At 35.4% G+C, this 27,118-nt stretch overlaps 1 protein-coding gene across 11 annotated transcripts in view; it reads left to right on the forward strand.

The window, feature by feature from the left end:
* The window catches only part of LOC145688130 (uncharacterized), a 669,087-nt gene that overhangs the window by 433,439 nt on the left and 208,530 nt on the right, over nt 1-27,118 (forward strand). For all 11 annotated transcript variants that reach the window (XM_081761906.1, XM_081761908.1, XM_081761907.1 and 8 more), the window contains 2 exons: nt 1,861-2,087; nt 13,391-13,551. In XM_081761906.1, coding sequence (XP_081618032.1) covers nt 1,861-2,087; nt 13,391-13,551 — 388 coding nt within the window. The remainder of the gene's footprint in view (nt 1-1,860; nt 2,088-13,390; nt 13,552-27,118) is intronic.

Genomic DNA, 27,118 nt, shown 5'->3' on the forward strand with positions numbered 1-27,118 from the left:
GGTGGTTATGAGAAATGAATGAAATGGTGGAATGAAGAAAGTGGGAGGAAACGGGAGAACCCCGAGAAAACCCACGAGCACAGTGTTTGTCCACCACAAAGTCCACACGGCAGCTCCGAAAGGAAGCATTTACGCACCCAGGTTGGTCTATACTTCTTCTCTTATATTGGTGTCAGGAATCACCTCCCAAACGTTGTCGGTGTTGTTTTGAAACACCCTGTATACACATACCTTACACTGTTTAAGTTTTAGATGCAAGTTAGTAATATTAAATACCTCCAACACTAAAAATATTAAATAATTATTGGTCATTAAATGAAAACATTATTGTGAATGAAAAGTATTTTACGAAATGAACCAACAAGATGTAAAGGCAATGAATAGATAAACAAGAGAAATGTTGCAGTGTGATTAGCATGTTTTGTAAATACTAACTAAAGCGTATAGCAAATGTGATTCTTGTCAGTTTTCATACACTACAATTTGTGAAAAATGCAACACCAAGGAAAACTCGTCTGAGTGGAATTAAATTTATCCCATACATGTAAAAAATGAAATGAAATTTTTGAATTTTACGTCCCACGATTATACCGGGAAGGCTAAAGGAGACCGTGATGATGAGTAATGAATGAAATGGTGAAATGAAGAAAGTAGGAGGAAACGGGAGAACCCCGAGGAAACCCACGCACACGGTGTTTGTCCACCACAAAGTTCACTTGGTGGAGGCTGGGATCGAATCCGGGACCCCAAGCAACAGAAGAGAACGCTCTACCACTAAGACACCGCGGCCCCTCCCATACATGTATTATGTAACTATAAAAATATTGTTAAATTTAGAACTATACAACATTTTTAACTTGATACATTAGTATAGTGTGGCGGTGGAGCCTCTGTACGCCGCAAACTTTGATTATATATAAAGTGGTATAGAAATAAACTTTTATTGAATGTATTTGTCAGAAATCGTCTGCCACTCTACTTATATGCGAGTCCACAAAATTCCAGCAATACCTGCTGCAAAACCGCAATGAGTAAGGTATCAATTATCCCACGTGACATATCAAACAATTGTCTAGTCCAGACAAGCAGTGAGCTTCTTCGAAGATAGCTTCCACATATCTGGGCACAACACGACCATCTTTCACTCTGCTCGCCAGCGACGGTCTTCACGCACCAGCTATATCCTGATGCGTTTGTAGTTTTTGGTCAATATAAGCGTAAATGTATGCATGTCGTTATTACAGTATTCAATAGGTGCCACCAAACAATCAATCGGATAAATCCACATTTGTCATCGTTCTCCAGCTTCGAGTAACACTCTAGACGAAGTCATACTGTCCGTCACGTCTACATGGACAAGATGTCTCTCATAACACAATGTGGTCACATTGCATGATCTACTGTTCGATTGTCGCTGCGTACAGTTCTTTTCTGTTTGTTGTTTCCACACACGCATTTCTGCCATGATGGTATATCCTCTACGTGCACCAAGTTCGTGGTACCAAAAGCTGCCTTCCGTGGACGACCATGCAGTTACATTCGAACTCGTCTGTTTATATTGTGTTCTGTCAAATCGACAGGCCATATTTATGGTTGCTCACACATTTCCCGTCTGCTTGTCCACGCTCAATTACCTGAATGTTGCATAAAAAATCCTCTCACAGTACTAGTTCAAACCAAACTGAAAGTGTTGTTCATCCACATGCGCCATCCTACTGGAGTTTTACGTATATCTTATCCTGCCGTACAAACCCTCTAAGTTTGGATGGATGTAATTCCTTCTTGGTGTTGTAATTATCACAATCAGCAGTGTATATAATCATAAATTACTTTATGTTTTTGTTTTCTTTCTTTCTTTAGCTTCCAGTGTTGTCAGTAGTACAGGAATTAGAACCACTACCTCAGGGATGGCATCTGGAGATTTAACTACTACAACCTCTGTACTGACTCCACTTTACTCCTCCCCAAGACCTTCTGCTAGTCTTGCTGACCTCGCTTCGTGTTTGCCTCCAGACTTACGCCACCTTCTCGGTTCCACGGGAGTCTCAAATACATCGTTTTCGGATTCTTTACCATATGGAAAACAGGTTATTATTCCTTGCATTATTTCAGTTAGTATTACTATTAGCCTAACTTCTAACACTAAATTTTAATTATGAAGAGGACGGGGGAAGAAATCTGCAGATTTTCAGAGTTCAACAGCACAATAAATCGAAGTACAAGATTTTTTTCTGCCATACTCAACCATCTTGTCTACTACTAGTTCACTTACAAAGCTAATTTCTCCAAATTGTGTTTCAAACTCAATTTCTACAGATTTAAGTGATTCTCTGTATCAAATATCAATTCAAAATATAACAGCTCCTAGCTTCTTCATTTCAATCAAAAGTGAACTTTTTAATTTATTCCCCCGTGCTCTTCTTATTGAAATCTTTTTATGGAATTCTGTGTTGCTTTACATCCTATATTTGTGCACTTTAGTCTAGAAGAGACCACGAGAAATAAGTAATCTGATAATGAAATGAATGATGAAAGAGCATTATATAATATACTGATCAGGATTCAAACCAGCGTCGAACACCTCTTGTGATCGCTACTGCATGCTACTTCTCTGTCGGAAAAATAAGGTTTCTAAAACTATTATTATTTTCAGAATAAAACTTGATCATTTGGTATATACCGACCACTGAAATTAAAATATTAGTTGAAACATATCTTTAGTCGAGGGTAAAAGTGGATGTGAAAAGTTAGGGGGACGCATGACGTCACGCAGTCCCCCATGCCTATCTTTGTCCATTGTAATTTGTTTAGAAAGTTGGGGGACGTCATAGATATTTTCTGGAAGAGGGCTGACGGCGTGCTCCGCGATCCCCCTCAGTTTTACCCTCTATAGTACAAACTGGATGTATATTTTAAGAACATCGCATTAGTGTACTTAACAGAAAATTTAAACACAAGATTAGTGTATTTTGTGATCGGCCTTTAGTGCTTCCCCGAGTTAGTTTACACAAAAGATTTTCCTATTTTATTAACTATCGGGGTGGTGCAATTGAAATGCCCAACTAACGACCACCATTTTGAAAGACCACCATTTTGGTCTGAAAGTCTTTCAAAAGTCTGAAAAATTAGAGAGAAACTGCGACAAAACTAACAGATTAAATCAAATATACAAAATATAAAACAAGAAAATATAATAATAATAATAATAATAATAATAATAATAATAATAATAATAATAATAATAATAATAATAATAATAATAATAATAATAATAATAATGTAATAAACCAGGCAAATGATTAAACAGTTCATGTTCGTCAGGTTACTTTGAATTTTTCGTCCTTACGTCTTGTTAACTGTCATTGTAGGCCTAGATGAACACCTAATACCAAACTAGAGTCGATTGAAAAAAATATTGTGAGCGGTATTCTTCACACATAATTTTTTTCGCTCTGAAAATTCCATGACATAATCGTTACCTCAATGACAATGACAGTATCTAGGACATAGTTTCTCATGTCTTTAAAATAATAAAACAAAGATATTTTAAAACAATCAAAATCTCATTTGTTACATCAGTTCGTAGCTGCAGGGAATTAATCTAAGTGATGGTGATTTGATCACCTTATAAAAGCCATCTATAAAAATTAATGAAGTTACGTTTAGTGCTCTGTTTTATGCTCTCACGAACCTCTTAATACACCAATTGTAAAAAATATATATATAGATAGATAGATATGGGCAACCAGGGCAAGAGTGAACACTTTTTGTAAATCAAAGAATTGCGGTGGAATGGTGACAGACTAAAACGCAACATGTTCTCTATGTGAAGGACTGTTATCTCTAATAACATATACAGTTTAATTGCGGCAAATCAAGCAGAGGATACAGAGAAATAACATAGTTTTGACGAAGGAAAAATTTTGTACTCTTGCCCCACATGGTGGGGTAAGAGTAAACAATGGTTGGGGCAACGATGTACAGTCGAATCAAAACATAGAAACGTAGGCATAAACACCAAAAAATACATTGAATCATAGATATATATGTACTGGTTACATGGAACTAAGGAAGTTATAAAATACCAAACAGATTAGTGCCAAATGGAACTGCTAACAAATGTTACAGTACTGTATATCATACATGTTACAATTACAAAATATGAAAATCAGAGAAATCAGTTCAACATTCATCATGAAGCACAAAAATGTTACTTGCGGTGCACACACTGGTCATACACGTACACAGACTTCCTTTGATTAAGATTGGAACATTATTCGTGAGATCACTCGTATATGATACAGGAAATCCTCATTTCACCGATGGTGTATCTGAAAACAATTTCCCACTGAATTGGATGGGCGTAGCCGTGAGTGTAGATGACTTTGATGCGAATTTCTAGCTTATTTTGTGTTACCGTGCAACATGACATATGCTCAACAACTCGGGCTGCGAAATTCTAAACGATAATGCAAACGTTTTGTTAGTAGTCTATAGCCGCCAACTTCTGTCTTACCTCTGCAAATGTTTTTTACTCAATGTTACGTGTTGGCTCCAACATTTTCTTTACCCAACTGTAAAACAAGCGGCAAGTGTGAACGTTCACACTTGTCCCGTACACTCTTGCCCCGCTTCAGGTATCTTCCAATAATTGCCTGCCATCTCCCGCCAGAGCAATTTTTTCTTTTGCGTACCACTGATAAAAAATACGAACTTATACAGCTTTTCCAGGAAATATTTCCAATCCTGCACCTTCAGCTGAAACTACGTTATAAACTGTGACACTTACCTACGAATCTTTTACTTCTTTCCTTTTGCAACAAGCTTTCTACTCTGCTGCTCTTCACACTGCACGCACACGGTTCCCCTCCTTTTCCGTTCCTACATGTGTCATGCCGAACTAATTTTCAACATTCGTTTGTTTACCGACGTTGCCACTTCTTCGTCAATAGCATTTCCACTCATGCCTCAGCGTTCACTCTTGCCCTGGTTACCCATATATGTATAGCTATTGATATAGATACATAGATACAGATACCATCGTAAATGGTTCCACTTGATCATGTTCCACTACATTGCAACATTCTCTTCATACTACGTTTCCTTAGAACTCCCAAATACTGTATAACTAAGACTCATACTTAAAAATAGTTTCCAACACTTCTAACAGTAGCGTAAATCCATTTTTTTCAGGGGGGAGCAATGAAGGACCAAAGAAAATTTTGAGGGGTAATGTCCAATGAATGAAAAATTTGATTCAGACAAATTATATATATATATATATATATATATATATATATATATAGTGCGTTCCACGAATAACACTAAGGCCCATCTCCTGTTGAAACCAAGGCAGATAGAAACATGAAACCTTTTGACACTTCAAGGGATATAAAAGACAACATTATGCTGATATGGAAAACCTCCCATGCGCTAAAGGAAGTTACGGGAGTAACTACAAAATTTTAAATAGCTGCCCACCGTGTGGTATCTCGTTGGAAAGGTAATCACGTGTAGAGACCAATTTTGGAAACTACATGTCGCTAGTGTGTCCCTATCCAACAATGCAGCCATCCGTAAAGTACGGTCGAAGTACGTTCCACGATAGGAACACGCTAGCGACATGTAGTTTCCAAAACTGATCTCTACACGTAATTGTCTTTCAAACGAAGTACCACACGGTGGGAGTAGCTATTTAAAATTTTCTAGTTATCTCCCGTAGCTCCCTTATGCCCCTTCTTGGGGGATTTTCCTTATCAGCATAATGTTGTCTTTTATGTCTCTTGAAGGTTACAAAAGGTTTCATGTTTGTATCTGCCTTGGTTTCTTCAGGAGATGAGCCTTAGTGTTATGCTTGGAACGTATTTCGACCGTATTTACGGATGGCCGCCATGTTGTATAGGGACACGCTAACGACATATAGTTTCCAAAACTGGTCTCTATTTTACTGTTTCGTTACTGTTGTGCTTAGTTGGTAATATACGCTACAAACCGTTTGCTTATAGTTGTGCATTTTATAATTTCGTCAAATTACATTGGTCAAATTTAATTGATCCGTCTTATATTTACATGTCATCAGCATGTATGATCGTCATAATATACTCTTGATACTCAATTATACTATTGACTGTTGCGCAATGGATAATTGAATGTCAACTCCTAGCCTGAAATCCAGTAGGAAACCATATGAGATGTGTTTCCACATTCTTGTGGAATCTTATGAGCTTTCGCCTAACAAAAATCCTAATAAGCTAAACACAAAGGAAATCTAGTTAGTGTCTGTTCTTAATGGTTTTAATATCATATCCGTTCTTCCCTTTTAGAAACTTTAATGTATTTTCCGAAAAAAAAAATTAAACAGTCAGCAGCAAATCTTAATTGAAATCGTTAAGAATTGATATTTTAAAAGATCTAAAGTGCTCTTAAATCAGCACAAAATGGTTGTGTTTTACTCTAAAAACTCTAGCAAAAGAGATAATATACCAAATTAAGAGAAATTTATTTTCAAATTAGATTGTACTTCTCAAAGTTCAGGAGAACTGCAATCGGAGTTAATATAGTACGGATTCTACATTAAATTATACTTCCACATTATAAATTATTTAAATTTATTAACTAACTAACTAACTCTATGGCCTATGGAACCCGGAGTTTCAATTCCGCGTTCACAAAAGCTCTCCACTGACTTCTATCCTTGACCAACTGGATCCAGTTTCTATTTTGTATTCCCATTTCTGCGAGTTCCATCTTAATATTGTACTCCCGAGTCAGTCAAGCCAGGTTTAGGCTTTTACGAAGTTTCTGTGAATGTTTAATGATTTAAAAGAAGTGTGAGACTTGTATTAAGAATGTTATAAGATGAGCCCTAACTTAATTTCATAATGAAAGTTATATTTTTTTTTCTTCAAGGAGAGTTTCAATTAGTTAATGGGTGCTTTAAAAAATAGTATACATAATAAGAAAAAAGTTGAAGTTTTCTCTTAATAACAGCCTTCAAGAATATTGAAATTATATTTTACCACAGTGTGTTAAATTTATAACGTATAGTGTGTACAAGAGTGGCCATATTTCATTAGCCAGTGAGAATACCAAGATTTTGCTTATAATCATCAGTGGAAAATTTGAATTATTTCCTCAAACACCAGACAAGATATGATAGGCTACTAATCTATGATAAGCAATAATATTAGGACAATTTCAGCTTTCAGCCTTGATGGGCATACCTATTGACTGTAATAATTTCTTGAGCACTTTTCATACAATAAATTCTATTTTTTGTTAATAAATCGGGAACTTCTACTAATATAATTGAATAGCCCTTAATAGAGGCTTATTTGAATAATTTATTCATAAAGAATATAAATTTATTTAAAAATATATTCAAAAGCGTGCATTGTAATAAACACATAGCACAATGCATGTATTATCTGTCACAAAAGAAAATGCATGTTTTTCGCGGGATAGTGTCTTTTGCCCATTACTATGAGAATGAAATCGTTGCGCGTACCTTCCTATACCTCGCGATTTAATTGATTTTTTATAGGTCCAATCCCTAACAAAATCGATAACTGTATTATCTTTCTCTTTGCAGTTCACATGAGACACTATACAAATATCCTAAAACTTAACAGAAAGAAGAAAAAAACTATCTTCTTTAATAGCTTGAAACTTACGGCTATTAGCCAAATATTTGTGAAGTACGCAACTGCTGCTATATTATTCCATAGCTCATTCGATTCTTACAGGACTCCTACCCACAAGACTCGTGTTCGAATCTTCGTCGTTCTTTGCTTTTTTCTAATTGATCAGATAGGACAACAGCAAAAAGAAAAATTGGATTACAATTTTAGGTGTAATTCGACATTCTGCAATTTCCCTTTTTTCGTTGTTGTAGTAAAGCAAAGAAGGTAAAGTAGAATTTTACAAGAATAAAGACTGTTCTAGATCTTACTACTAACAAAAAAATATGACTAGGCTTTCAGCTAAAAATTAAATTAAATTTTCTTCAATTGTAGTACACAAATAGCTATGACGTAAGAGATGGATTTAAGTTATTTTGTGTGAGATCAGTACATTATCTGTCATCAACTATATTTCTGGGAACTCAATATAACTATTTTTTTTCTTTAGATAAAAACCCTCATCTTTAGTTCCAAAGAAAACAGAGAGCATAATTCAAAATGTCACTATGCCGTTACGCTTCGTTACATAAATAAATGGAAAAGATGAGTACATTCATACTTATGCTTAAAAATGTAGAAGATAATGTGACAAACATTATGAACAATTCTATAATAAATTACGTAATAGTTTATAATAAAATAAACTGCAATAAAGTGCAGTTTATTTGAAGTTTTCAAAAATATTTGCCCTTATATGCCGAATATATAGGAACACTTCTAGTTTCTTGAATATATAGGAACACTTCACCTTGAAATATACGTCTTGAATTCAATTCTTGGTAGAATCTGAAATATGTGAAGAACTTTAAATGTTGAAGAACTCAACACAAGTTTGGCGTCCCATAGCTATAAAATTGTCGTTATAATCTGACTAAACTAACGATAAATCCAAAGAGCTGAATTCCGTTTTTAGAAAAAAGTATCTGACTACAGTGACTTCTTATCCTTTGAGATTGAAACAAACGTTCTTTTTTACTTGATGTTTGGAAGCAATTATAAAACTAGTTAAGAATTTCGTAACTTGCAAGCAGTAAAACCCGTGATTCGGCATGGCCTGAATAGACCTGGAGACAGTGAAACATCGTCATACACACGGAGAATTTGTATGACACTGTTAATATAGTTCTGCCTATTCTAGTGGCCTCGTCTAGTAGCTAGTGAGTGCGCCTTTGGTGCATGTAGTCTTGGGTTCCAATCCCGTTAGGAGACCCCTAAATGTTATTTTTACTATCATTTACTTTCATAAATCATCCATCTCCTTTAGCCTAAAAGACTTAATCGTGACCGTTAAACTAATTTTTCTTTAACGTTCATTTCTAAACGTAGTTCTAGCAACATGATTCTCCCGTTTCTTCTTAATAAATCTATAATTACATTTCTCTCTTGATGTGGGTGTCTGTCATAACATTGCACTGAAAGATAACTACATATTTTATAAGAGTATAAACGTGTGAGAATCACAGAAACGGTAAGTTTCTCATGATTTACTTCAGAGACGGAGTGGGTCAGTGGGTCGGTGGGTCAGTGGGTCAAGTGGGTCAAGTTTTCTGGGTGGGTCAGTGGGTCGTGGGTCAACAGCATGTGACCCACTGTGACCCACTACGATCCACCACCCGCCATGACCCACTGTGACCCACCACCCACCGTGACCCACTGTGACCCACCACCCACCATGACCCACTGCGACCCACCGACTCAGTATGATCTACCGACCCTCTTTGCTCACTGCATTGTAGACAGTATCTTCTGAGGACTAGTAAATTTGTCTCCGTTTTACTTTCAAGACCTTCATTTCCCTTTCTTTTCCACTTGTTTCTGTCTACTTACCTGAGGTGAGTATATCTAACCAAGTGAAAAAAGAACTGCAGGCACTTTTGGATATTGATATTTTTAATAGTAATAATAGCAATAGGACTTACACTACTACTTGGCTTTCGAGACCTGTGAGCTTTTAGAGCTAACTACTGGAAAAATTAAATTTTTGAATCACTGTAATATATAAATTATTATATAAAAAACTGAATGTAATTATGTGTGCCTGATCATAATGGTCACATTGCAAAGTCAAATGAAATTACTTTTGGTATATAGTTAGGCCTTAATCCAAATTGGGATGTTATATTGCTTTTATTATAATGCATAATATCCTAAGGAGGTAGTGAGGATCCGAACTTTTGCGAAAAAAAAATGAGTATCTCGCAAGCCGTTAAACTTACGGAAATGAAATTCAGTGTATTAACTCTTTATTGAAAATAAACAGCATTTTTTAAAATTCTCCTTTATGTGGGGGAGTGCACTTTCTATATATGGAAAATTGGTATTGAGTTGGTTTGTAAAAATGATCGAAAACGATCGACGTTATTTAAGAAAAAGAATAGAAACAAAAAATACAGTGCTTGGCTTCATATATCCATTGCTTTCTGCTATAATAATTGCTGAAGCTTATGTTTATTATTTGGAGCGCTTACAGCACAGGGCAATCAACCCATAAAGTTGTGAGAAAAATAGGCATAAAATTTGTACTGTAAGCTTAATTACACGGAAATTTGAAGTTTGGATTGTACGCATAATTGTATGGAAAATTTTACACTTTTTCTCCCTTTACGTTGGTCTACTTACTTTGATTTGGAACTTTGAAATTTCATCCTTTTTTCCACTGAAAAGTATTTAATAATTCAACAAGGAAATAATTATACTATGATAATTTAATTGAAATTCATCGTAATTTGGCATATGGCAAACAGCAGTGTGGTAATTGAAGTTGAAGAAGGAGGGAAATTCCCATTCAACTCTGAACACTTTCCAGGAACCTCGTTCCCTTTCGCTTTCTAGACGGGGGAGGGTACTTGGTAATGGTATCAAACCTTCATGTGTAAATACAAAAAATAAATTTATAAACAAATAAGAAATCATCAGTTTATCAGGCTTTAATTGATAATTTATTCACAAGATTCCCTATCAAAGGCGTGATAGATGAAGTTTCTGTTCTACATGGGTCGACATTACCAACTGACATGGTCGATATGGAAAAGATGTTGTATGGTGATAGAGAGATGATACTTCTTGCTGAGTATTTCAAACCTAACCAAGAAAAATCGTTATCAGACTTAAGTCTAACAAGTAGATTGTCAATGAGAAGTTGCAGAAATCGGGTAGAAATATTATCAATTTCCACGACAGAGTGCGAACGGAAATTTCCCCTTATGAATTTACAGATGACTAATATTAGAAATACACTAAGTGCTCAAACATTGTCTAACTTGTTGCTCATCAATGTTAATGGCCCACCGCTAGACAAGCTCAAAGTAGACGAGCTCGTTATTTCTTGGCTGAAGGATGGACATCATTCCACTGCGGATGATTTACAGACAAAAAGTTACCAACAGGAAATAAATCCGATTTCAGATTTGTTTTAAGGTGGAAAATTAAGTGTTACGGAAAACGTATACTTGTATTACTAATGGCTTATTTGTGTTATTCAACTTTGTGCCTATTTTTTAGTAAATCTCTTCTTTGCTTTAGGTAACTACTTTGAATAAATATTCATTATAATTGCAATTATGCATGTTTGTAACTTAAATTTAACATGGTGTTTTAGTGATTACACAAATTACAATTATGAGCATACTTTATGGAGATGCTCTCACAGAGGGTAACCGAGCACCTTTATACCCTATGAACAACTGATTTTTCAAGTTTTTTGTGAGAAAAATACTGTGAACTGAGAAACCATAACCTTTTCCCTATTGTACAGGGGTATTTTTCTGCGAATAGAAGTTTCTTTTGGAATGCGTTCAGAAATTAACACTTGAAAGAATACTCTCTTAGTACAAGTATATTTTAGGCACACACTAATTTCCCCCCACCTCGAACTGTTTCAATTTCCTCACTGACAAACACTTTACCATTTTATATCGTAAAGGTCAGATCCACTGTTATTGTAGCAGACTGGTGCTTGAGCGATTGACTAGAAATTCAAACTCCGATTAGTGACAATTTCACAGTCTTGTTTTATTACAAGTGTAAACTCTTTAGTCAGTTTAGAAGAGGCCGTGGATCATCTTCAGAATTGATGACAATGGATTTTGGTGAGTCAGAGTAGGTCAAAGTGGATGAGAGTGGTTCATGGTGGGTGGTGGGTCAGAGTGGGTCACCGTGGGTGGTGGGTCATGGTGGGTCGTGGGTCAGAGTGGGTCATGGTGGGTCGTGGGTCAGTGGGTCGTGGGTCACGGTGGGTGGTGGGTCAGTGGGTCGTGGGTCAAGTTTTCATTGACCCACGCCAACTCTGATTTACTTATAAGGAATCGTCAAAATTTAATCAAGAAAGCCCATAAAACTTGTCGTGTAGAAAATAAGAAGAAAATAAGAAATACTGCCGAGCTCAAACAGTGTTTTGTTAAATCCTTTTTCGTTGTGAGTGTCCAAAATCGCTGCATTACTTTTACTACAAAATAACGAATAAACGTAAAAGTATATTTGAAATAGGAAGACTTGGTAGATTAAGAAATATCACATCGGGAATCAAACATGTAAATATTCGAGCTAGAATAGTGGACATCATTAATTCTATATAGACGGGCCGCGGTGGCTCAGTGGTAAAGCGTTCACCTCTGGTGCATGGGGTCCCGGGTTCAAACCCTGCTCTCGCCAAGTGAACTTTGTGGTGGACAAACACTGTGTGCGTGGGTTTTCTCGGGGTTCTCCCGTTTCCTCTCACTTTCTTCATTCCACCATTTCATTCATTTCTCATAATCACCGTCTCCTTATTTAAGTCTATATTCTATCATTCATAAATATGTAGAGCTGACATTTCGGTTACTTGTGGGCCATCGGTCTCTCAGAATAGCTAGGTTCGTTTAGATTACCGAATCTATCTGAGTGAGGCCGGATCTGGAAAGCAATCCCCGACTCGGCTGACTTGGATAAAAGTCCTGACCAAAGAGATCCAAGTGGCAACAGAAGCAAATAATTCACAAAGAAATAAGATTGTACGATATCGATAGTAAAAATAAATCTCTAGCAAGGTGAGCAATCTAAACATGATATCGTGTATATTCAGTTTAAAGTTCTTTTTTTTTTTTTTTTTTTTTTTTTTTGTCAGAAGCCAGTTTTAAAGTTAGGTGGTAATGGTAAATTATTACATGAACAATTTGAAATACTGAAAAGTTGTTGGGGAAAATATCCAACTAAATCTTTTTTAAAAAGCTGAAAAAGTATATGGAAAGAAGTATTAAAGACTATGCATACAAAAGTCTAGTGGTAATGCTTCGTAAGCTATTGACAGAGTAATGGCTAGACAAGAAAAGAATCGCTTGAGAAATAAAACTGAACACTGTTTGGCATTAAACTTAATTTGCTGTTAGTGTGACATATATTCAATGTAATATAATTCTTACAGACGAAAGTCGCAGCTTGACTGTTGATAACATAGAAAATCTTGTTATATATTATTCTTCACATTAAATTAAACATAACAATTCATATTGGATATCAAGAAATAATTTAAGCATACAAGGCAACAACAATATTATTAATCTATGTCTAATTAAACAATTGAAAAAAAAAAACGTTATCTAACATATAACGGAAAATGGCTGAACCGTTTGAAATGAATTTTTAAATATAGTTAACAGCTATCTCGGACTGGCTTGTTGTATGTGTGAAATTAATTTAGAGCATCTTTAGCGAGAATCTGTTTCCTCTTACAGTTGCCTAATTATATGCGCAGTTTGAAAGAACAACTGCGGGAAGAAATCAAAACCGCTACATCTGACCGTCGAAGGTTGATGGGGCTGACTGACAAAGAACGAGAAGCCCGACTACGCAGGGAAAGGGAAAAGTTTGAAGCTCTACGAGATCCCCTGAAACGGTAAGTTTGTCATATAGTTCTTAAATAAATAGTATTAAGTTACCCAAAGAATAAAACTTTATTTCAACTGTAATCTGAAGCAAAATTACAGTTGTTTGTTTGATCAAAAGTTGTTAGTTAAAAATAATCTGAGGAGGATCAAATTATTCAAATCTATTCTAGCAAATCAAATCCAGTGGAATCATTTTTGACACAGTTTCCTGAAAGGCATTCCATTAATATTTCATAAGAAAAGAGTAACTGCCCAAGTCCACTGTTTATAATCAGCTCTGCTCCATTTAAACAGACAGACTCGCTAAGTTCAAAACATGCCAACATGACAGAGTTGTATCAATTTGTTACAACGAGAGCTGCAAAAAGAGCTGGCTTCTTTAGGATAAGGATTTTTCCATAATACACGGCTTTCTTGGGAAAAATGGATTTTTAATTTTTTTTATGATTTATTTATTCCAGTATCACCTTTGTTTTCCTTCAGTGGAGTATGCAATTTAAAAAGTGCCTTTACAACATTCACAACTTATTATAAATTCTTTGTTCAGTCCGGGTATGGTTGTCTTTATTAAGTTTCAAACTGGTATTTAATTGATGGAAAGCAAGTGTAAGTTATGCAACCCACCAAGTCGCAACGATCACGTTGGTTGCCCAACCACCTTAAAAAGTTTTTTTTTTTTTTTTTTTTAATTATACGTCCTGTCATATGTGTTGTACGGGTTGCAAAGTTCAAACTGACAGAGAAGAAAACAGTATAATAAACCAAGAAACAGATACAAACTAATATTTCTTTTGTGTAGAATTTCGCTTACATCTCGTTTTCCGTTCGGAAAACACTTTATTGTGAGTTCACAAAAAAAAATAAAAATATGTGGACAAGGCAAGTTTTAATTAAAAATGATGATTGTGTAAGAGTTTTGCCAATTAACTAAACATCTTGGTTTCACCAAACACAGTGTATACAACAGAGAGTTGACTCGTAATATAACAAAATCCTTAAGACTAAATCTGAATGCTAGTTGGCGAAACTTTTACACAATTATTATTTTTAATTAAAACTTGCTTTGTTCAGAGACTTATTTCTATTGTGAAGTTACTAAAGTAAAATAAAGCTAGCATGAACCAGATATTGTGAGCTTCAGATATTCTATTAGAATTCAATATAACTTGTTTATAAAATTAAAGCAATAAACATCTGTTTTAGATATGATGTTCCCTTTTTCTTCTTCTTCTTTATATTATCCTAATGTATTTAAAATACGAAACTTGGATATCGCGTTTCTAATCTTCTCCTGCCTGAATTTTAACAGGTTTAATAATTGCTTTGAATATAGATAGACACACTTGTTCCATGCGATCTTCTACATAAAAAGATGTCTTTAGCTCTGAGAGAGCTGAAGTTTTAATTTACGCATAATTTCCAAATGATAATTTTGTCCCACTAAGTCTGACTACAGTATATTGTCAGGAAAGTTATTGCTAACATTGTTAAATTTTTAACATAACATTTTTGTCATAGAAGATAACTCTAACAGCTCAACAAACAATTTGCAGAAACTAAAAAAATACCATTGCCGATTTTTACTTTTACTTTCCTATTGAGTGATCAATTATCCTTAACTATTCAACTTCTCATATTTTTTTCTTCCAACTGTTTCATAGAACAGTTCAAATTAAATAAATTTTCATGTTATAATGGAAATAGAAAGGTGGAACGTTCTGTTATTTGAGACTCTACCTGAAATTTTTTGAGTCTCTACTTACAACATTCTGCAAGAGAGTAACTAACTCTCCTGTATTTTCCGTAAAATTTCGCGTATTATAGCTGCTTTTTCCCTCACATTTCCCTTTGTGATATTTTATTAGAACTATGCTAGTGTTCATAATCATATTGTTATGTTAATGCGTACGTAGGTCTGCTACTAAACACGATTACTCCTGAACGATTGTGAATTTCTGAATTCTGTTCTGCCCTAGACAGCTATGATCATTCCAGATAAGCTGATAGGAGATCAAAACTTATTTCCTCACCACCACGATCACTCACGTGATCAGATAAAAATATAAATTTTGATCTTCCTGTTTCCACTATTAACCACCGCAAACGGAGGTATAGAACAAGGGTGCACCCACTGGGGGAAGGGGCACACCGGGTCCGGATGCTTCCCAAAAGTTTCGTAACTCGATACACATTTGTACACTTTCTAAACATAACTATACTTGGAGAAATTATTTATACGGCCTAAAGATTTGATTTTACACCTTCATTTCCTTATAAAAATCAACTACTTCCATCAGATTTTCTGAGAAAATAGGTGGCAGTAATTAACAATTACTTATCGTCTTTTCGGATGCAGAATAACACAGGTTTAACACTACATAGACGTATAAGACCCCCCTCAGAAAAAATTGGAACACTCCCAATAAAAAATCTGGGTGCGCGTCTGATATAGAATATAGGTAAATACAAATATCTACATAGTTAATTATAACTTTCATAATAGCTCTCTATATTTTAATACACTTTTGTAACAATTATCTATATTACTAAAATAGATAAGAGGTCTTTTAGTATAACAATACATTTAAATAAACAGTTGTCGTTTTCTTGATACTCGAGTTGGTGAAATGATGTTTAAATTGCAAACGGTGAGTAGGTTGGGAATTAAATGGGTACTTACTGTATACACACAATAACTTTCCATTAATACGCAATCCAAAAGTAAATACAATCTATATGGGAATAGTATAAGAGTGCTAACATAATAGCGGATTTATAAATGATAAAAAAACACGTTTCTCGTATGGATCTTTTATAAACAAATGTACTCACATTAAACATAGAAAAAGAGTAATATTGAGGGGGTAGAAAAAAATGATAAGTCTCATTGTCATTTTGTATACAGGTAATGAAGTTTTCTGAAAATAATTTAATCAGTGTGATACTTATTAGCGATTTAAGCATAGAAAGTTATAGAATAAAGACAAACAAAAAGGGATATTCGATCAGGTGATTGGCAGATAAAATTTTACATAGTAATTTAATCATTTCTAACTTCAGTCATTTCTATCAAAAGGTTGATTTTTCTCAATTATCAACTTTTTTGACAACACGCGTCAATTTCAACATGAATCGTTTGATTCACAACCTCTTCCGACTCTTAAATTAAAAAAAAAATGGAAATTAGCTTAATAACGAAAGAATATCTATTTCTAGAAACTCAACTTCAAAAAATACGACTTAAGTTACACTTTAATACATAAATAATAATCAGTACTTCTTTTAAAGACAAAAATTAAAAGTGCTCAATGTGAGTAGCGTGATTAGATAGCGACTAAAATGAATAGCAATGCCTTGTCAGCATCAGGTGCAAGCTAAGTGGGATAAAAATTGAATAATTTAGATGTTTTTCTCCCTGTCAAGATTAGCAATTTTGTTTTACACTTCTCGAAAGGCAGAAAGGTGGGGACAAGACGAATTAATTTTGATTGCCTATCAGCTTATCTGGAATTAATTATAGAGCGATTATCTCTGCCGAGTTCTTCAATGGAGTCCTATTAACATCTTTACGGGTAACAATGACTTTAAACGTGGTTATCGTTATCGTATTCGATGATAAATATATCCATCGCATAACGTTAATATGCAAACCTTAAAATATTAAGAAGTTGGAAGTTATATAAACATCTAGGCAAAAATTTTAGATATTCTTAATTCTTATTATAAAGACAATCGTATTCATTCAAAAATGTACACCCTATTCCAAAAAGAATGAGCGCGTGGATATGGCTGTTTCCAGCTAAAAATTTTCAAAATCCACCTTCAGGTATCTTTAAAAACAGTAAACCATAGATCCCAGGTTCGAACCCGCACGTCAACCTTCGTAATTGAGAAAAAATGTGCATAATGTGTTGTTTTTTCTTTTAAATGAAATAAGGCATGTTGAAATATTATTAAGTGTAGCAAGAAGAAGCTTTAATTGAAATACTTAATGGTAAAATATTTCGAAACTATCTATACATGTGAATATATGCTGGTTTTGTCATTTACGTTTCCATATCTAAAAGAATATTTCCAACGAATGTAAAGACAGCGAGCATAGTTCTCGCACCATAGTAGAATCAAAAAGACAAAGGAGGAGGAAAACGGACGGAGGACAGCATTTGCAACGGATATGAATGTCATTGTTTTGGAAATTCAGTTATATTTCGTTAGAAAGAACTCGGCAGGAGTGTTCATGTTAGCTCAGTGATGCCCTCCCCGCTGATCTAGTGACTAGCACATGCACCTTTAGTGTACGGGTTCGATTCCCGGTGAGGAGCCTTTGGAACTCCTCGATGTTTGTGTGTTCGTGTCCTTGTCGTTATTGGTTACTAGATAAACAAGTTAAATGAAATAAAACGAGTAAACCTAATAATAAAGTATTGGCTGCAATGAGATTGCGCACACTTTTCCAGTTTTATCAGTTTTTTCTGATAAGTCATTGACAAGCTGTCATTATGTACAGGATTGCGCACAGAAAAATTAAGCAATGTTGTCAGATGGAAAACATTTTCTCTTCTGTTATGTAAATCTGTAAGAAAAGAGCAGCGGAATATCCGAACCAAGGGTCGAATAAAATTACTAGGACTGAGCTAATTTAGAAAATACAGAGGAATTAACACATAAGGATGGAGAAGCTATATACTGTATTCGAAAAAAAAAACACCAGTTCGAGAAATATTACTAAAGCTGTTCAGTAAATGATTGAAAGAAAAGTTCAGTTCAGTTATGATGGAGAAAAGTTTATATTTATAAATGAAGGAGTTAAGATTATCGTCCTAACTTGTGCGAGTAACATTAGGTACGAACAATGTTAGCATTTACTGTGCATAGTCGTAGTGTATGTAATAAAACTAGCAGGTAGCTACATCATACTGTTTCTAATTATATATTCTAACTAGATTTAGGAAGGTTATTTAAAATATATATTGACAGATTCCATATTATTAATAAGTAAATCATGCAATTTTGCAAGGATTATATTGGAATGCAGTGTAATTAGTATGAGGAAGTAGTTTACTCACATCGTTGTATTATACTAATAATATTGTAATTTAAGTTTATTGTATCGCACATATTATTGTAACAAGTATCCTATTATACGACCAGACGTTAACGACAGACCTAAATAAATTTACCAAAGCAAAACTTTACGACAATGGAGAAAATTATTCACTTTTTCAATTTTCAATTTTTCCATAAAACTTTGCTAGTAGTGGGAAGTATGTATACTATATTACAGTATTATTATTAATATTATTATTATTATTATTATTATTATTATTATTATTATTATTATTATTATTATTATTATTATTATTATTATTATTATTATTATTATTATTATTAACATTAAGAATGTCATCATAAATGTTTGCTTTGTTTTATTTAGGTTCCCACCTAGAATATGGGCTTCAGAACCCTCAGTAGCTCCTCGAACGAAAATAGAGCGGAAACATTTCACAAACATTACAATTAATAATTCTATTCACTTGGTCCAGATATTTATCAGGTGATCTCTTCTCTGTTGGAGATACAATCAGAAACAAAATTCCCACCTAGAATTTAAAGAAACATAACATTATATTGAACCAGTATGAAATGCTTAACCCGGCTTTTTAAGGTAAATTAGAGACTTTCAGTCAAGCGGCTACAGCATCATCCCTATTTATCATAGGATCATGGTTCATACCTCGTTTTCTTTTTACAATAGAGCAACCTTTCAAATGGTACCATTCACATCTCCTTATCATGTCCCTGAGGCGGGAAATTTTGATTGAAATCGGGATTTTTCTTTGAAAATATTTTTTAAAAACTTGAGCCCCTCTGGACCCCCACTGTGTTAATGCAGAGACCTGAAACTCAACTGGAAAACACTAAGGGTTGTACTAGGTGTCTGTACAAAATTTCAAGCTTTTATCTTGAACAGTCAGGGCGGGAAAAATATCAATAATTCGCACAATGCCCCAGATTACTGTAAAATACCTTGATCTCAGGCAGAACATTTCCTGAGACATCCCTATTTATCCTAGAATCATAGTTCGCCCTTTATTGTCTTCAGAATAAAACTGCCTTTCAAACGGACCCTTCACATGTCTCCATCATGTATCTCAGGCGGGAAAATAGCGAAAAAAAGGATTTTTTAAACCACAAGATCCCATTTATTTACCTTTTTGCCCCTCTGGATCCACCTTGTGCTAACTCAGAGATCCGAAAAAATCTAATAAATAGCACTCGGTGGACTGAATGTTTGTACAAAATTTCAATCTTCTAGGTGCGAAAGTAAGCCCGCCAAAAAATAATGAAAATAGGCCTAACAAAAATATTTTTTTTAAAAAAAAGTTATGTCATCACCTCCTATGTCTTGACGCAGGATAGGCGTGAAACCATACGTAACGTGTTCTACAGTGCTCTAGACTTGAAAAAAAGTAAAAAGCTTTATTGGTTCTTTTTTAATCGAATAATGAAGACGCTACTTTAGTACCTAAAAATAGGTACTAGAACTCCAAAGGGATTTAGATTATGAGACAAGAAAATTTTAACATTTGGATTGTAAATTTGAAGGTATCATGACTTCTTGTATCTACTGACCGAATTATATTTAGTTAATCCTCAATATAATATGAATTTTATTTCTAATTTCTGTTTCTATCCTAGTCTGAAGGAAAACCTTCTTTGCGCACAGATTTTAAATATACCATTGTGGCAACGTTGGGCAAAAATCTGTGTTCAGAAAGACCAACAGAGATTTGTGCGCAATTCGGGATCTATAGTGTGCGCAATCCTGTTGCTCCCAAAGTATTTAAGTTACCGAGACACATTCCGTGAAACTGTTAACTTTAAAAACTGGTAAATCGAGCAGTTCTAATTGTAAGATGATGAGTTCTATTCCCGTTTGGGTAAAATTGTATGTATGTAACACTATTTTCCTCAACTCATGAATAATTTTGTATAAAATTATATTTGAATAAATCAATGGAATACTTATTCATATAATCATTTCAGGGCAAAAAAAATCATTAGTTTTAAGATATAACATCTGACAAGTAAACCTTACGTTTGGGTGAATCGAGTTGCTGACTGAGACACATATGAGAAAGTAGTACTAAATGTGGTCAGTATTTCAGTGAAGTTTTAGGTGCGAAGCTCCAGGGGTTTCGGAGATACAGCTACCAGAACATCACATGGAAGTACAGAATAGTCTTCATACAGTTGGAGGTAAAAGCCCTGTAAGACCTCTTGTAACGACAAAAGGTGAATAACAAATATATGGGTACATATTAGGACTAGAGGGAGTCATATAGTAAGGGTATACCTGACGGCGGCCATCTTGAAATCCGCCATTTTGAATTAAGGTTAAGTTTTTAAAATAGGAATAGGGTCATGTGATATATGATTTAAGGCGCAAATTTAATCAGAAGAACAATGGTGACGTTAATTTTGAATTACGCGCAATTGGTAAAAAGTTACAGGGAAATTAAATATTGTTGCAGCATATGTATTAGTCCGTTACCGCACATTGTAAATTTTGTGTTAATGATAATAATTAAATAAAAAGCAGGTGAATAAATATTAGGTCTATGGTAAGAGTTGCCTTGATGGCGGCCATGTTTAAATCCGCCATTTTGAATCAAACAAAAGTTTTAAACAAAACGCATAACATTGACACCTTATTAATAGCAAATTTTACCATAAATCCAACGGCATTGCTTTATCATTTACCAGCATTTGTTATCGCATAAACAAGTTGCTAATTTAAGGAAAAATGACCAAAGAGGAATTGAGTCATAATTGAACTTGAGTCTTTCTTCCAGAAAAGTCCTCAATTAGTACAATCAATATGTAGTTCAGAAAAGAGTGCATGACTTGCACAAATGCTCTGCTCACAGTGAGCACACCTGACAAAGGCAATCGAGTTACACATGACACATCTGTCGTTAACAATTCCGTCAAAGCAGTAGTTGTAAGGAGCGATCCATTTAATTTTGTGCTGGTTAATGATAAAGCAAAAATGGTTATGGTAAAATTTGCTATTAATAAGGTGTCAATGTTATGCGTTTTGTTTAAAACTTTTGTTTGATTCAAAATGGCGGATTTGAACATGACCGCCATCAAGGCAACTCTTACCATAGACCTAATATTTATCCAACTGCTTTTTATTTAATTATTATCATTAACACAAAATTTACAATGTGCGTTAACGGACTAATACATATGCTGCAACAATATTTAATTTCCCTGTAACATTTTACCAACTGCGCGTAAATCAAAATTAACGTCACCATTGTTCTTCTGATTAAATTTGCGCCTTAAATCATGTATCACATGACCCTATTCCTATTTTAAAAACTTAACCTTAATTCAAAATGGCGGATTTCAAGATGGCCGCCGTCAGGTATACCCTTACTATATGGCTTCCTCCTAATCCTAATATGTACCCATATATTTGTTATTCACCTTTTGGCGTTACAAGAGGACTTACAGAGCTTTTACCTCCAACTGTATGAAGACTATTCTGTACTTCCATGTGATGTTCTGGTAGCTGTATCTCCTAAACCCCTGGAGCTTCGCACCTAAAACTTCACTGAAATACTGACCATATTTAGTACTACTTTCTCATATGTGTCTCAGTCAGCAACTCGATTCACCCAAACGTAAGGTTTACTTGTGAGATATCTCAGGTGTCTATAGAACACCGGTATTTTGTATGTGAATGTTAAATATAAATTGAGAAAATAGTGTAATAGCAATATTTGTTTACAGCTATTTGTCATACGGAGGTTATTTCTCAATATTCTCAATACAGCATGTGATTTACGTTCTTCAAATATTGTCAGAAGCGTAAAGAGAACATGCGGATATAAACAGAGAATATCCAAAATCAGATCGTTGTTCCAGACAGTACTCTCACTTTTTTATCATTTTCATATGTATCCCCTTCATTTTCATTTTCATTTTCATAAGTATCTGTGTACATATATACATACACACACATACATACATACATATTCATGTGAAAATGAAAATGAAAATGAAGGGGATACATATGAAAATGATAAAAAAAAGTATTGATATTTGTGTCAAGTCCATTGTTTTCGGGGTCGCTTAGATAAATAGTGACATTCCCAATGTCGTTTAATTTAAGCTCTTATTTGCACTCAGGGGAATGACGTAATGACACAAAAATATCGAGATCGACCGATATTAGTGACGAATCGTAAGTTCTGAGCGTTGCTAAATTAATTAGAAGCAATTCTCATGTCGTTTATGTCAGCGTTTATCCCCTACTGGTAGCAAAACTCCCTTAGTTCTTTAGGAATAATGGGAAGGGAAGAAAAATTACAATAACGACCGATATTATTTTCGAACTCAAAATTTTGAAGGTCACTCAGATAAAGGGTGACATTCCAGATGTCATTTAAGTTCAAGTTTAGATTCCATTAGCACCCTGAAGGGATGCGTGAAATTATTACATGTGAAAATAATTGAAAATGAATAACATTAGTGTCAAATGCATAGCTTTGGGTCCAAAAGTTGATTGGTAGCAGTTCTAATTACCTTTAAGTTTATGTTCAACTTCCAGTAGGGATAAGATCTCTTAGCACACCTAGAGGGAGAGGAATGGAGAAACGTATAAAATGATTGAAAACGACCGGTAATACTGTAGAGTCTATAATTTTTGGGTTCATTGAGATGAATAGCAACACTTCCGATGCCGCTTAAGTCTAATTTCAGCTTTATTAGTAAAACTGGCGTGAAGAGTATGGTGACATGAAAAAAGAAATAATCAAAAACGACCGATATTAATATCAAATCCACAAGTTTTCGGGGTCCGTAAGTGAATTGTCGACAGTCCCTATGCAATTTAAATCTACGTTTAGCTCCCTTTAGTAGCCCTGGGTTGCACAGTGGACAAAAATGGCAATCTAGCCGGAATAAAGTCCGAAAACTATTTTCATGATTCGAACGTCATACACGTTGTGATGATGTCACATATAATGGTCTTTATGTTTTCAATACCCTTAGTCACGAGAAATAAACAAAGATACGATTAGGACCTTCCAATGTTGACCTTTCTGCTTGAATATTTTGCATACTTTTGTGTAGGTATGTAACAATATTTTCCTCAATGCATGAATATTTATGTAAAATAATTATATTTGAATAATTATAATTACCAAACCGTGTCAATGTTTGGTTTTGATTGTACGTGGTGGACGAAACTACGTGAAATAATACATTTTTTAGCGTTATGGTTTTTCATACATATAATTACTTTGAATGTAGCTCCATGTACTGTCACCACACTTAGCTTTAGTGTCTATAACATCCATCAACTTCGTATCTCGTGAAATAAACCTATAAAATAAAGCTTCTCTGTCTTCATGTAGAGTTATAATTCGACTGGCACTTAATGGCACTGTGAAAGTTACACAATTGTTTTGCTGAAGTGTTCACTTTTAAGATGTTGAAATAAATATTTGCCCCTAACTGCTCCTTTCCCTTATATTTCTTTGCAAATGCCCGCACGGGCCGCGGTGACTCAGTGGTTGGATTCGGTGACTGGGTGTTGCCGGGAGTAGACGTTGATAATTAAGCTCCGGGAGGAGATAAACTTTTTTGCGAGGTTCGACCTCTATTCGATATATTACTATAACTAAACAAGGTTTTACAAATTTTGGTTGTGTTTTGTGGCTCCAGTGCAAGAATTTCGCAAGAATAGTGTAAAATTTGGTTTTGGCAAAACCACATGCACGATACGCCCTAGTTCGGCTGAATTACATGCATGGTTATGTGCAAATCTTCCCGACATATTTGAGGATATCCAAGCTTTACAGCTCCATAACGAAGATTACTGCATGTTTGTTCAATTCAAAAATAGTGACAGTTACGAAAAATTCATGTCTAAGGCTCCAGACAAATTACCTTTTACCCATTTTGATCAATCTGTCAGTGACGTGTATATTACGGACCCACAAGTTACCTCACGAGAATTAAAATTATGGACTTCCATTCGATTTTCCTAATGAACAAGTGTTTCAGGAATTATGTAATTATGGTGAAATGAAAAGTGCGTATGAAGTATGGAAAACTGTGTTCCTTACACGCCTTTATAATGGTAACAGGATTTTTTCGATGAAGTTAAAAAACATATCTCTACTCTATTATATTTCGACACTATTAAAGGCAATGTCTCCTATCCAGGACAGTTACAAACTTGCCACGCTTGTGGATCACTTTATCACCTTATTTCCATGTGTAATTAGCGGCGACGTCCTGTCCGGTCCATGTGGCTGGAAAGAGACACCTCTGTAATGACAGATTTGCGTCAAGTTACAAAAACTACACGCCATGGGCCCGAACAACCGATGCCCTTGAAGTCCTCTGTTAGTGCTACAAATTCCGACGCTACGGCCCAACAAGTGTCAACACCCCTGCCTACTTCAGAAACTGACTTCCCTCAATTGACATCAATTGACTCATCCGCTTCTACATTAACAGCTAAGCAGCCCTCAGCTCCCACTGATTTGGATGACGGGGTGGCACTCTCCCCCGTCCCCCAGGAACACCACCTTCATCTCTCGCTTCATATTTGACAGTCGTACTTCATGATCCAGCGACAGGTCTTCCTTCTGCAAAGCAGGACATGATTTAGTGCTTCGTCCAGCTTTAGCTCTGCCTGCTAACGTCTTTAGTGATGATACAAACTGTTTTTGCCTAAATTATCAGTGAAACACTTGAAAAAACGTAAACCGAATATACGAGAAAGTGTGAGTGACCTCCAAACGCCTGACCTTGTTCAATAGCAATCGTGGTAAGACTTCACTGGTTTATTTGCTTCGTCTCGTCATCACTAGCTGTATTCTGTTCTGGTGTTTTGCTTCCTGCTTGTGTTACTTGCGTTATGTGGGAAAGCTATGTCAGTTTGGATTTTTTTTCCTGCTTATGTCTAGCCACGATATTAACCTATGTTCAAGAAGTTCATGTTTTTGTGTTTACAAGCCAGTGCTTATTCTGTGTGGGGGGGTCAACAATATGTATGGCGTTTAACAGACTTATTTGGTGTATGTGTTGTTCTGCGGGCGAGGTACACTGGCAGGTATGTGTCCTGGATATTTTTACGGCCTTGTAAGGTACACATTTATCATGTTGGTACGCTTCTTGTGTTTTACCTAAGGAACGCTGGGGGTCAACACCCGTTCGTATTTAACTTTAAATATTAATTCTATAAGCAGCATACCGAATAAACAGCTATTAGCGCGCTTCATAGTGCTTCACGATGCTGATATCTCTTGTTTGCAGGAGGTGAAGGATTCCGACCTACCCTTTTTGTCTAATTATACTGCTGTTGTCAATATTGCGCCCCCAACATTGGGTACTGCTTTATTTGTGAAACGAGGACTCTACGTCACGCATATACACATATCCTAGTCAGGGCGAGCCATTTGATGTGTTATTGATGGTATATGTATTTTGGCTGTCTATGGGCCCTCAGGGACAAATTATCGCATTGCCCGCGAAAGTTTTAATTACGAAGACGTTGTTAACATGCTACCTATAACACGATATCCGATTTTGTTTCTTGGAGACGTGAATTGTCACAAGTTTCCTCAAGATACGAGCGGTGAATATCACTCATCTCCAGCTTTTCACCGTTTTATTACACATTTGGGCTTAAAAGACATTTGGCTTCTTTTTGATAAAAATCATACTTTTACTTTCAAATCAGCCCAAGTGGGCGCACGCTTGGACAAATGCTATCTCCCAGCAAGCCTCCTAAGCAGAGTATTTGATATACAGCAATCTGCGGCTTGCTTTACAGACCATACAGGTATTAAGCTGGAGTTACGCTTTCCGACGCCACTTCCAAAATTATATGGCCGCAGTTATTGGAAATGAAACAATCAACTTTTAACCATCGACCACGTCCATAGTTTATTTAGTGCTAGTTGGACACGATGGCTACGAGCTCACACGATCTATCCTAATATTAACATTAGGTGGTGTCACTACATTAAACCCCAAATTCGAAATTCCTTTCAAAGCATGGGGAAATTACATCGTCTAAACTATCGCGAGATGCACGAATTCTTAAACAGTGTCCTATGCGAACTATGGAACCAACTAAGTAGCGTTTCCAACATGGCGGCGATAATGCGTGTTAAGCACCAATTGAAACAGCTGCAACATACCCAATCTCTGAGCGTTCACATCGACGACGGGACGGCAGATAGACTTGTTTGTGAACCTTCGTCTTTGTATCATTATGTTAAACGCCTCAATGGCCAACAATATCAGTTTATCTTCCATGTGTCCACCTCGGATAGACAACAGCTCACTACCAAAGACGCCCTGTACGTGCATTTTCAGGAATATTACACGTCATTGTACTCATTACCCGATGTTAATACAGTACATCTCCCTTTAGTTACAAAGATTCCATCGTGCCTATCCGAACAAGACTGCAATTCTTTACTTGCGCCCATCACTCTTACCGATATACAGACAACACTCTCCCAAGTTAAACGAAAT

Source organism: Thermobia domestica, chromosome 6 (genome assembly GCF_964235325.1).
Source record: "Thermobia domestica chromosome 6, izTheDome1.hap1.1, whole genome shotgun sequence".
In the NCBI taxonomy this organism is placed as follows: Eukaryota; Metazoa; Arthropoda; class Insecta; order Zygentoma; family Lepismatidae; genus Thermobia; species Thermobia domestica.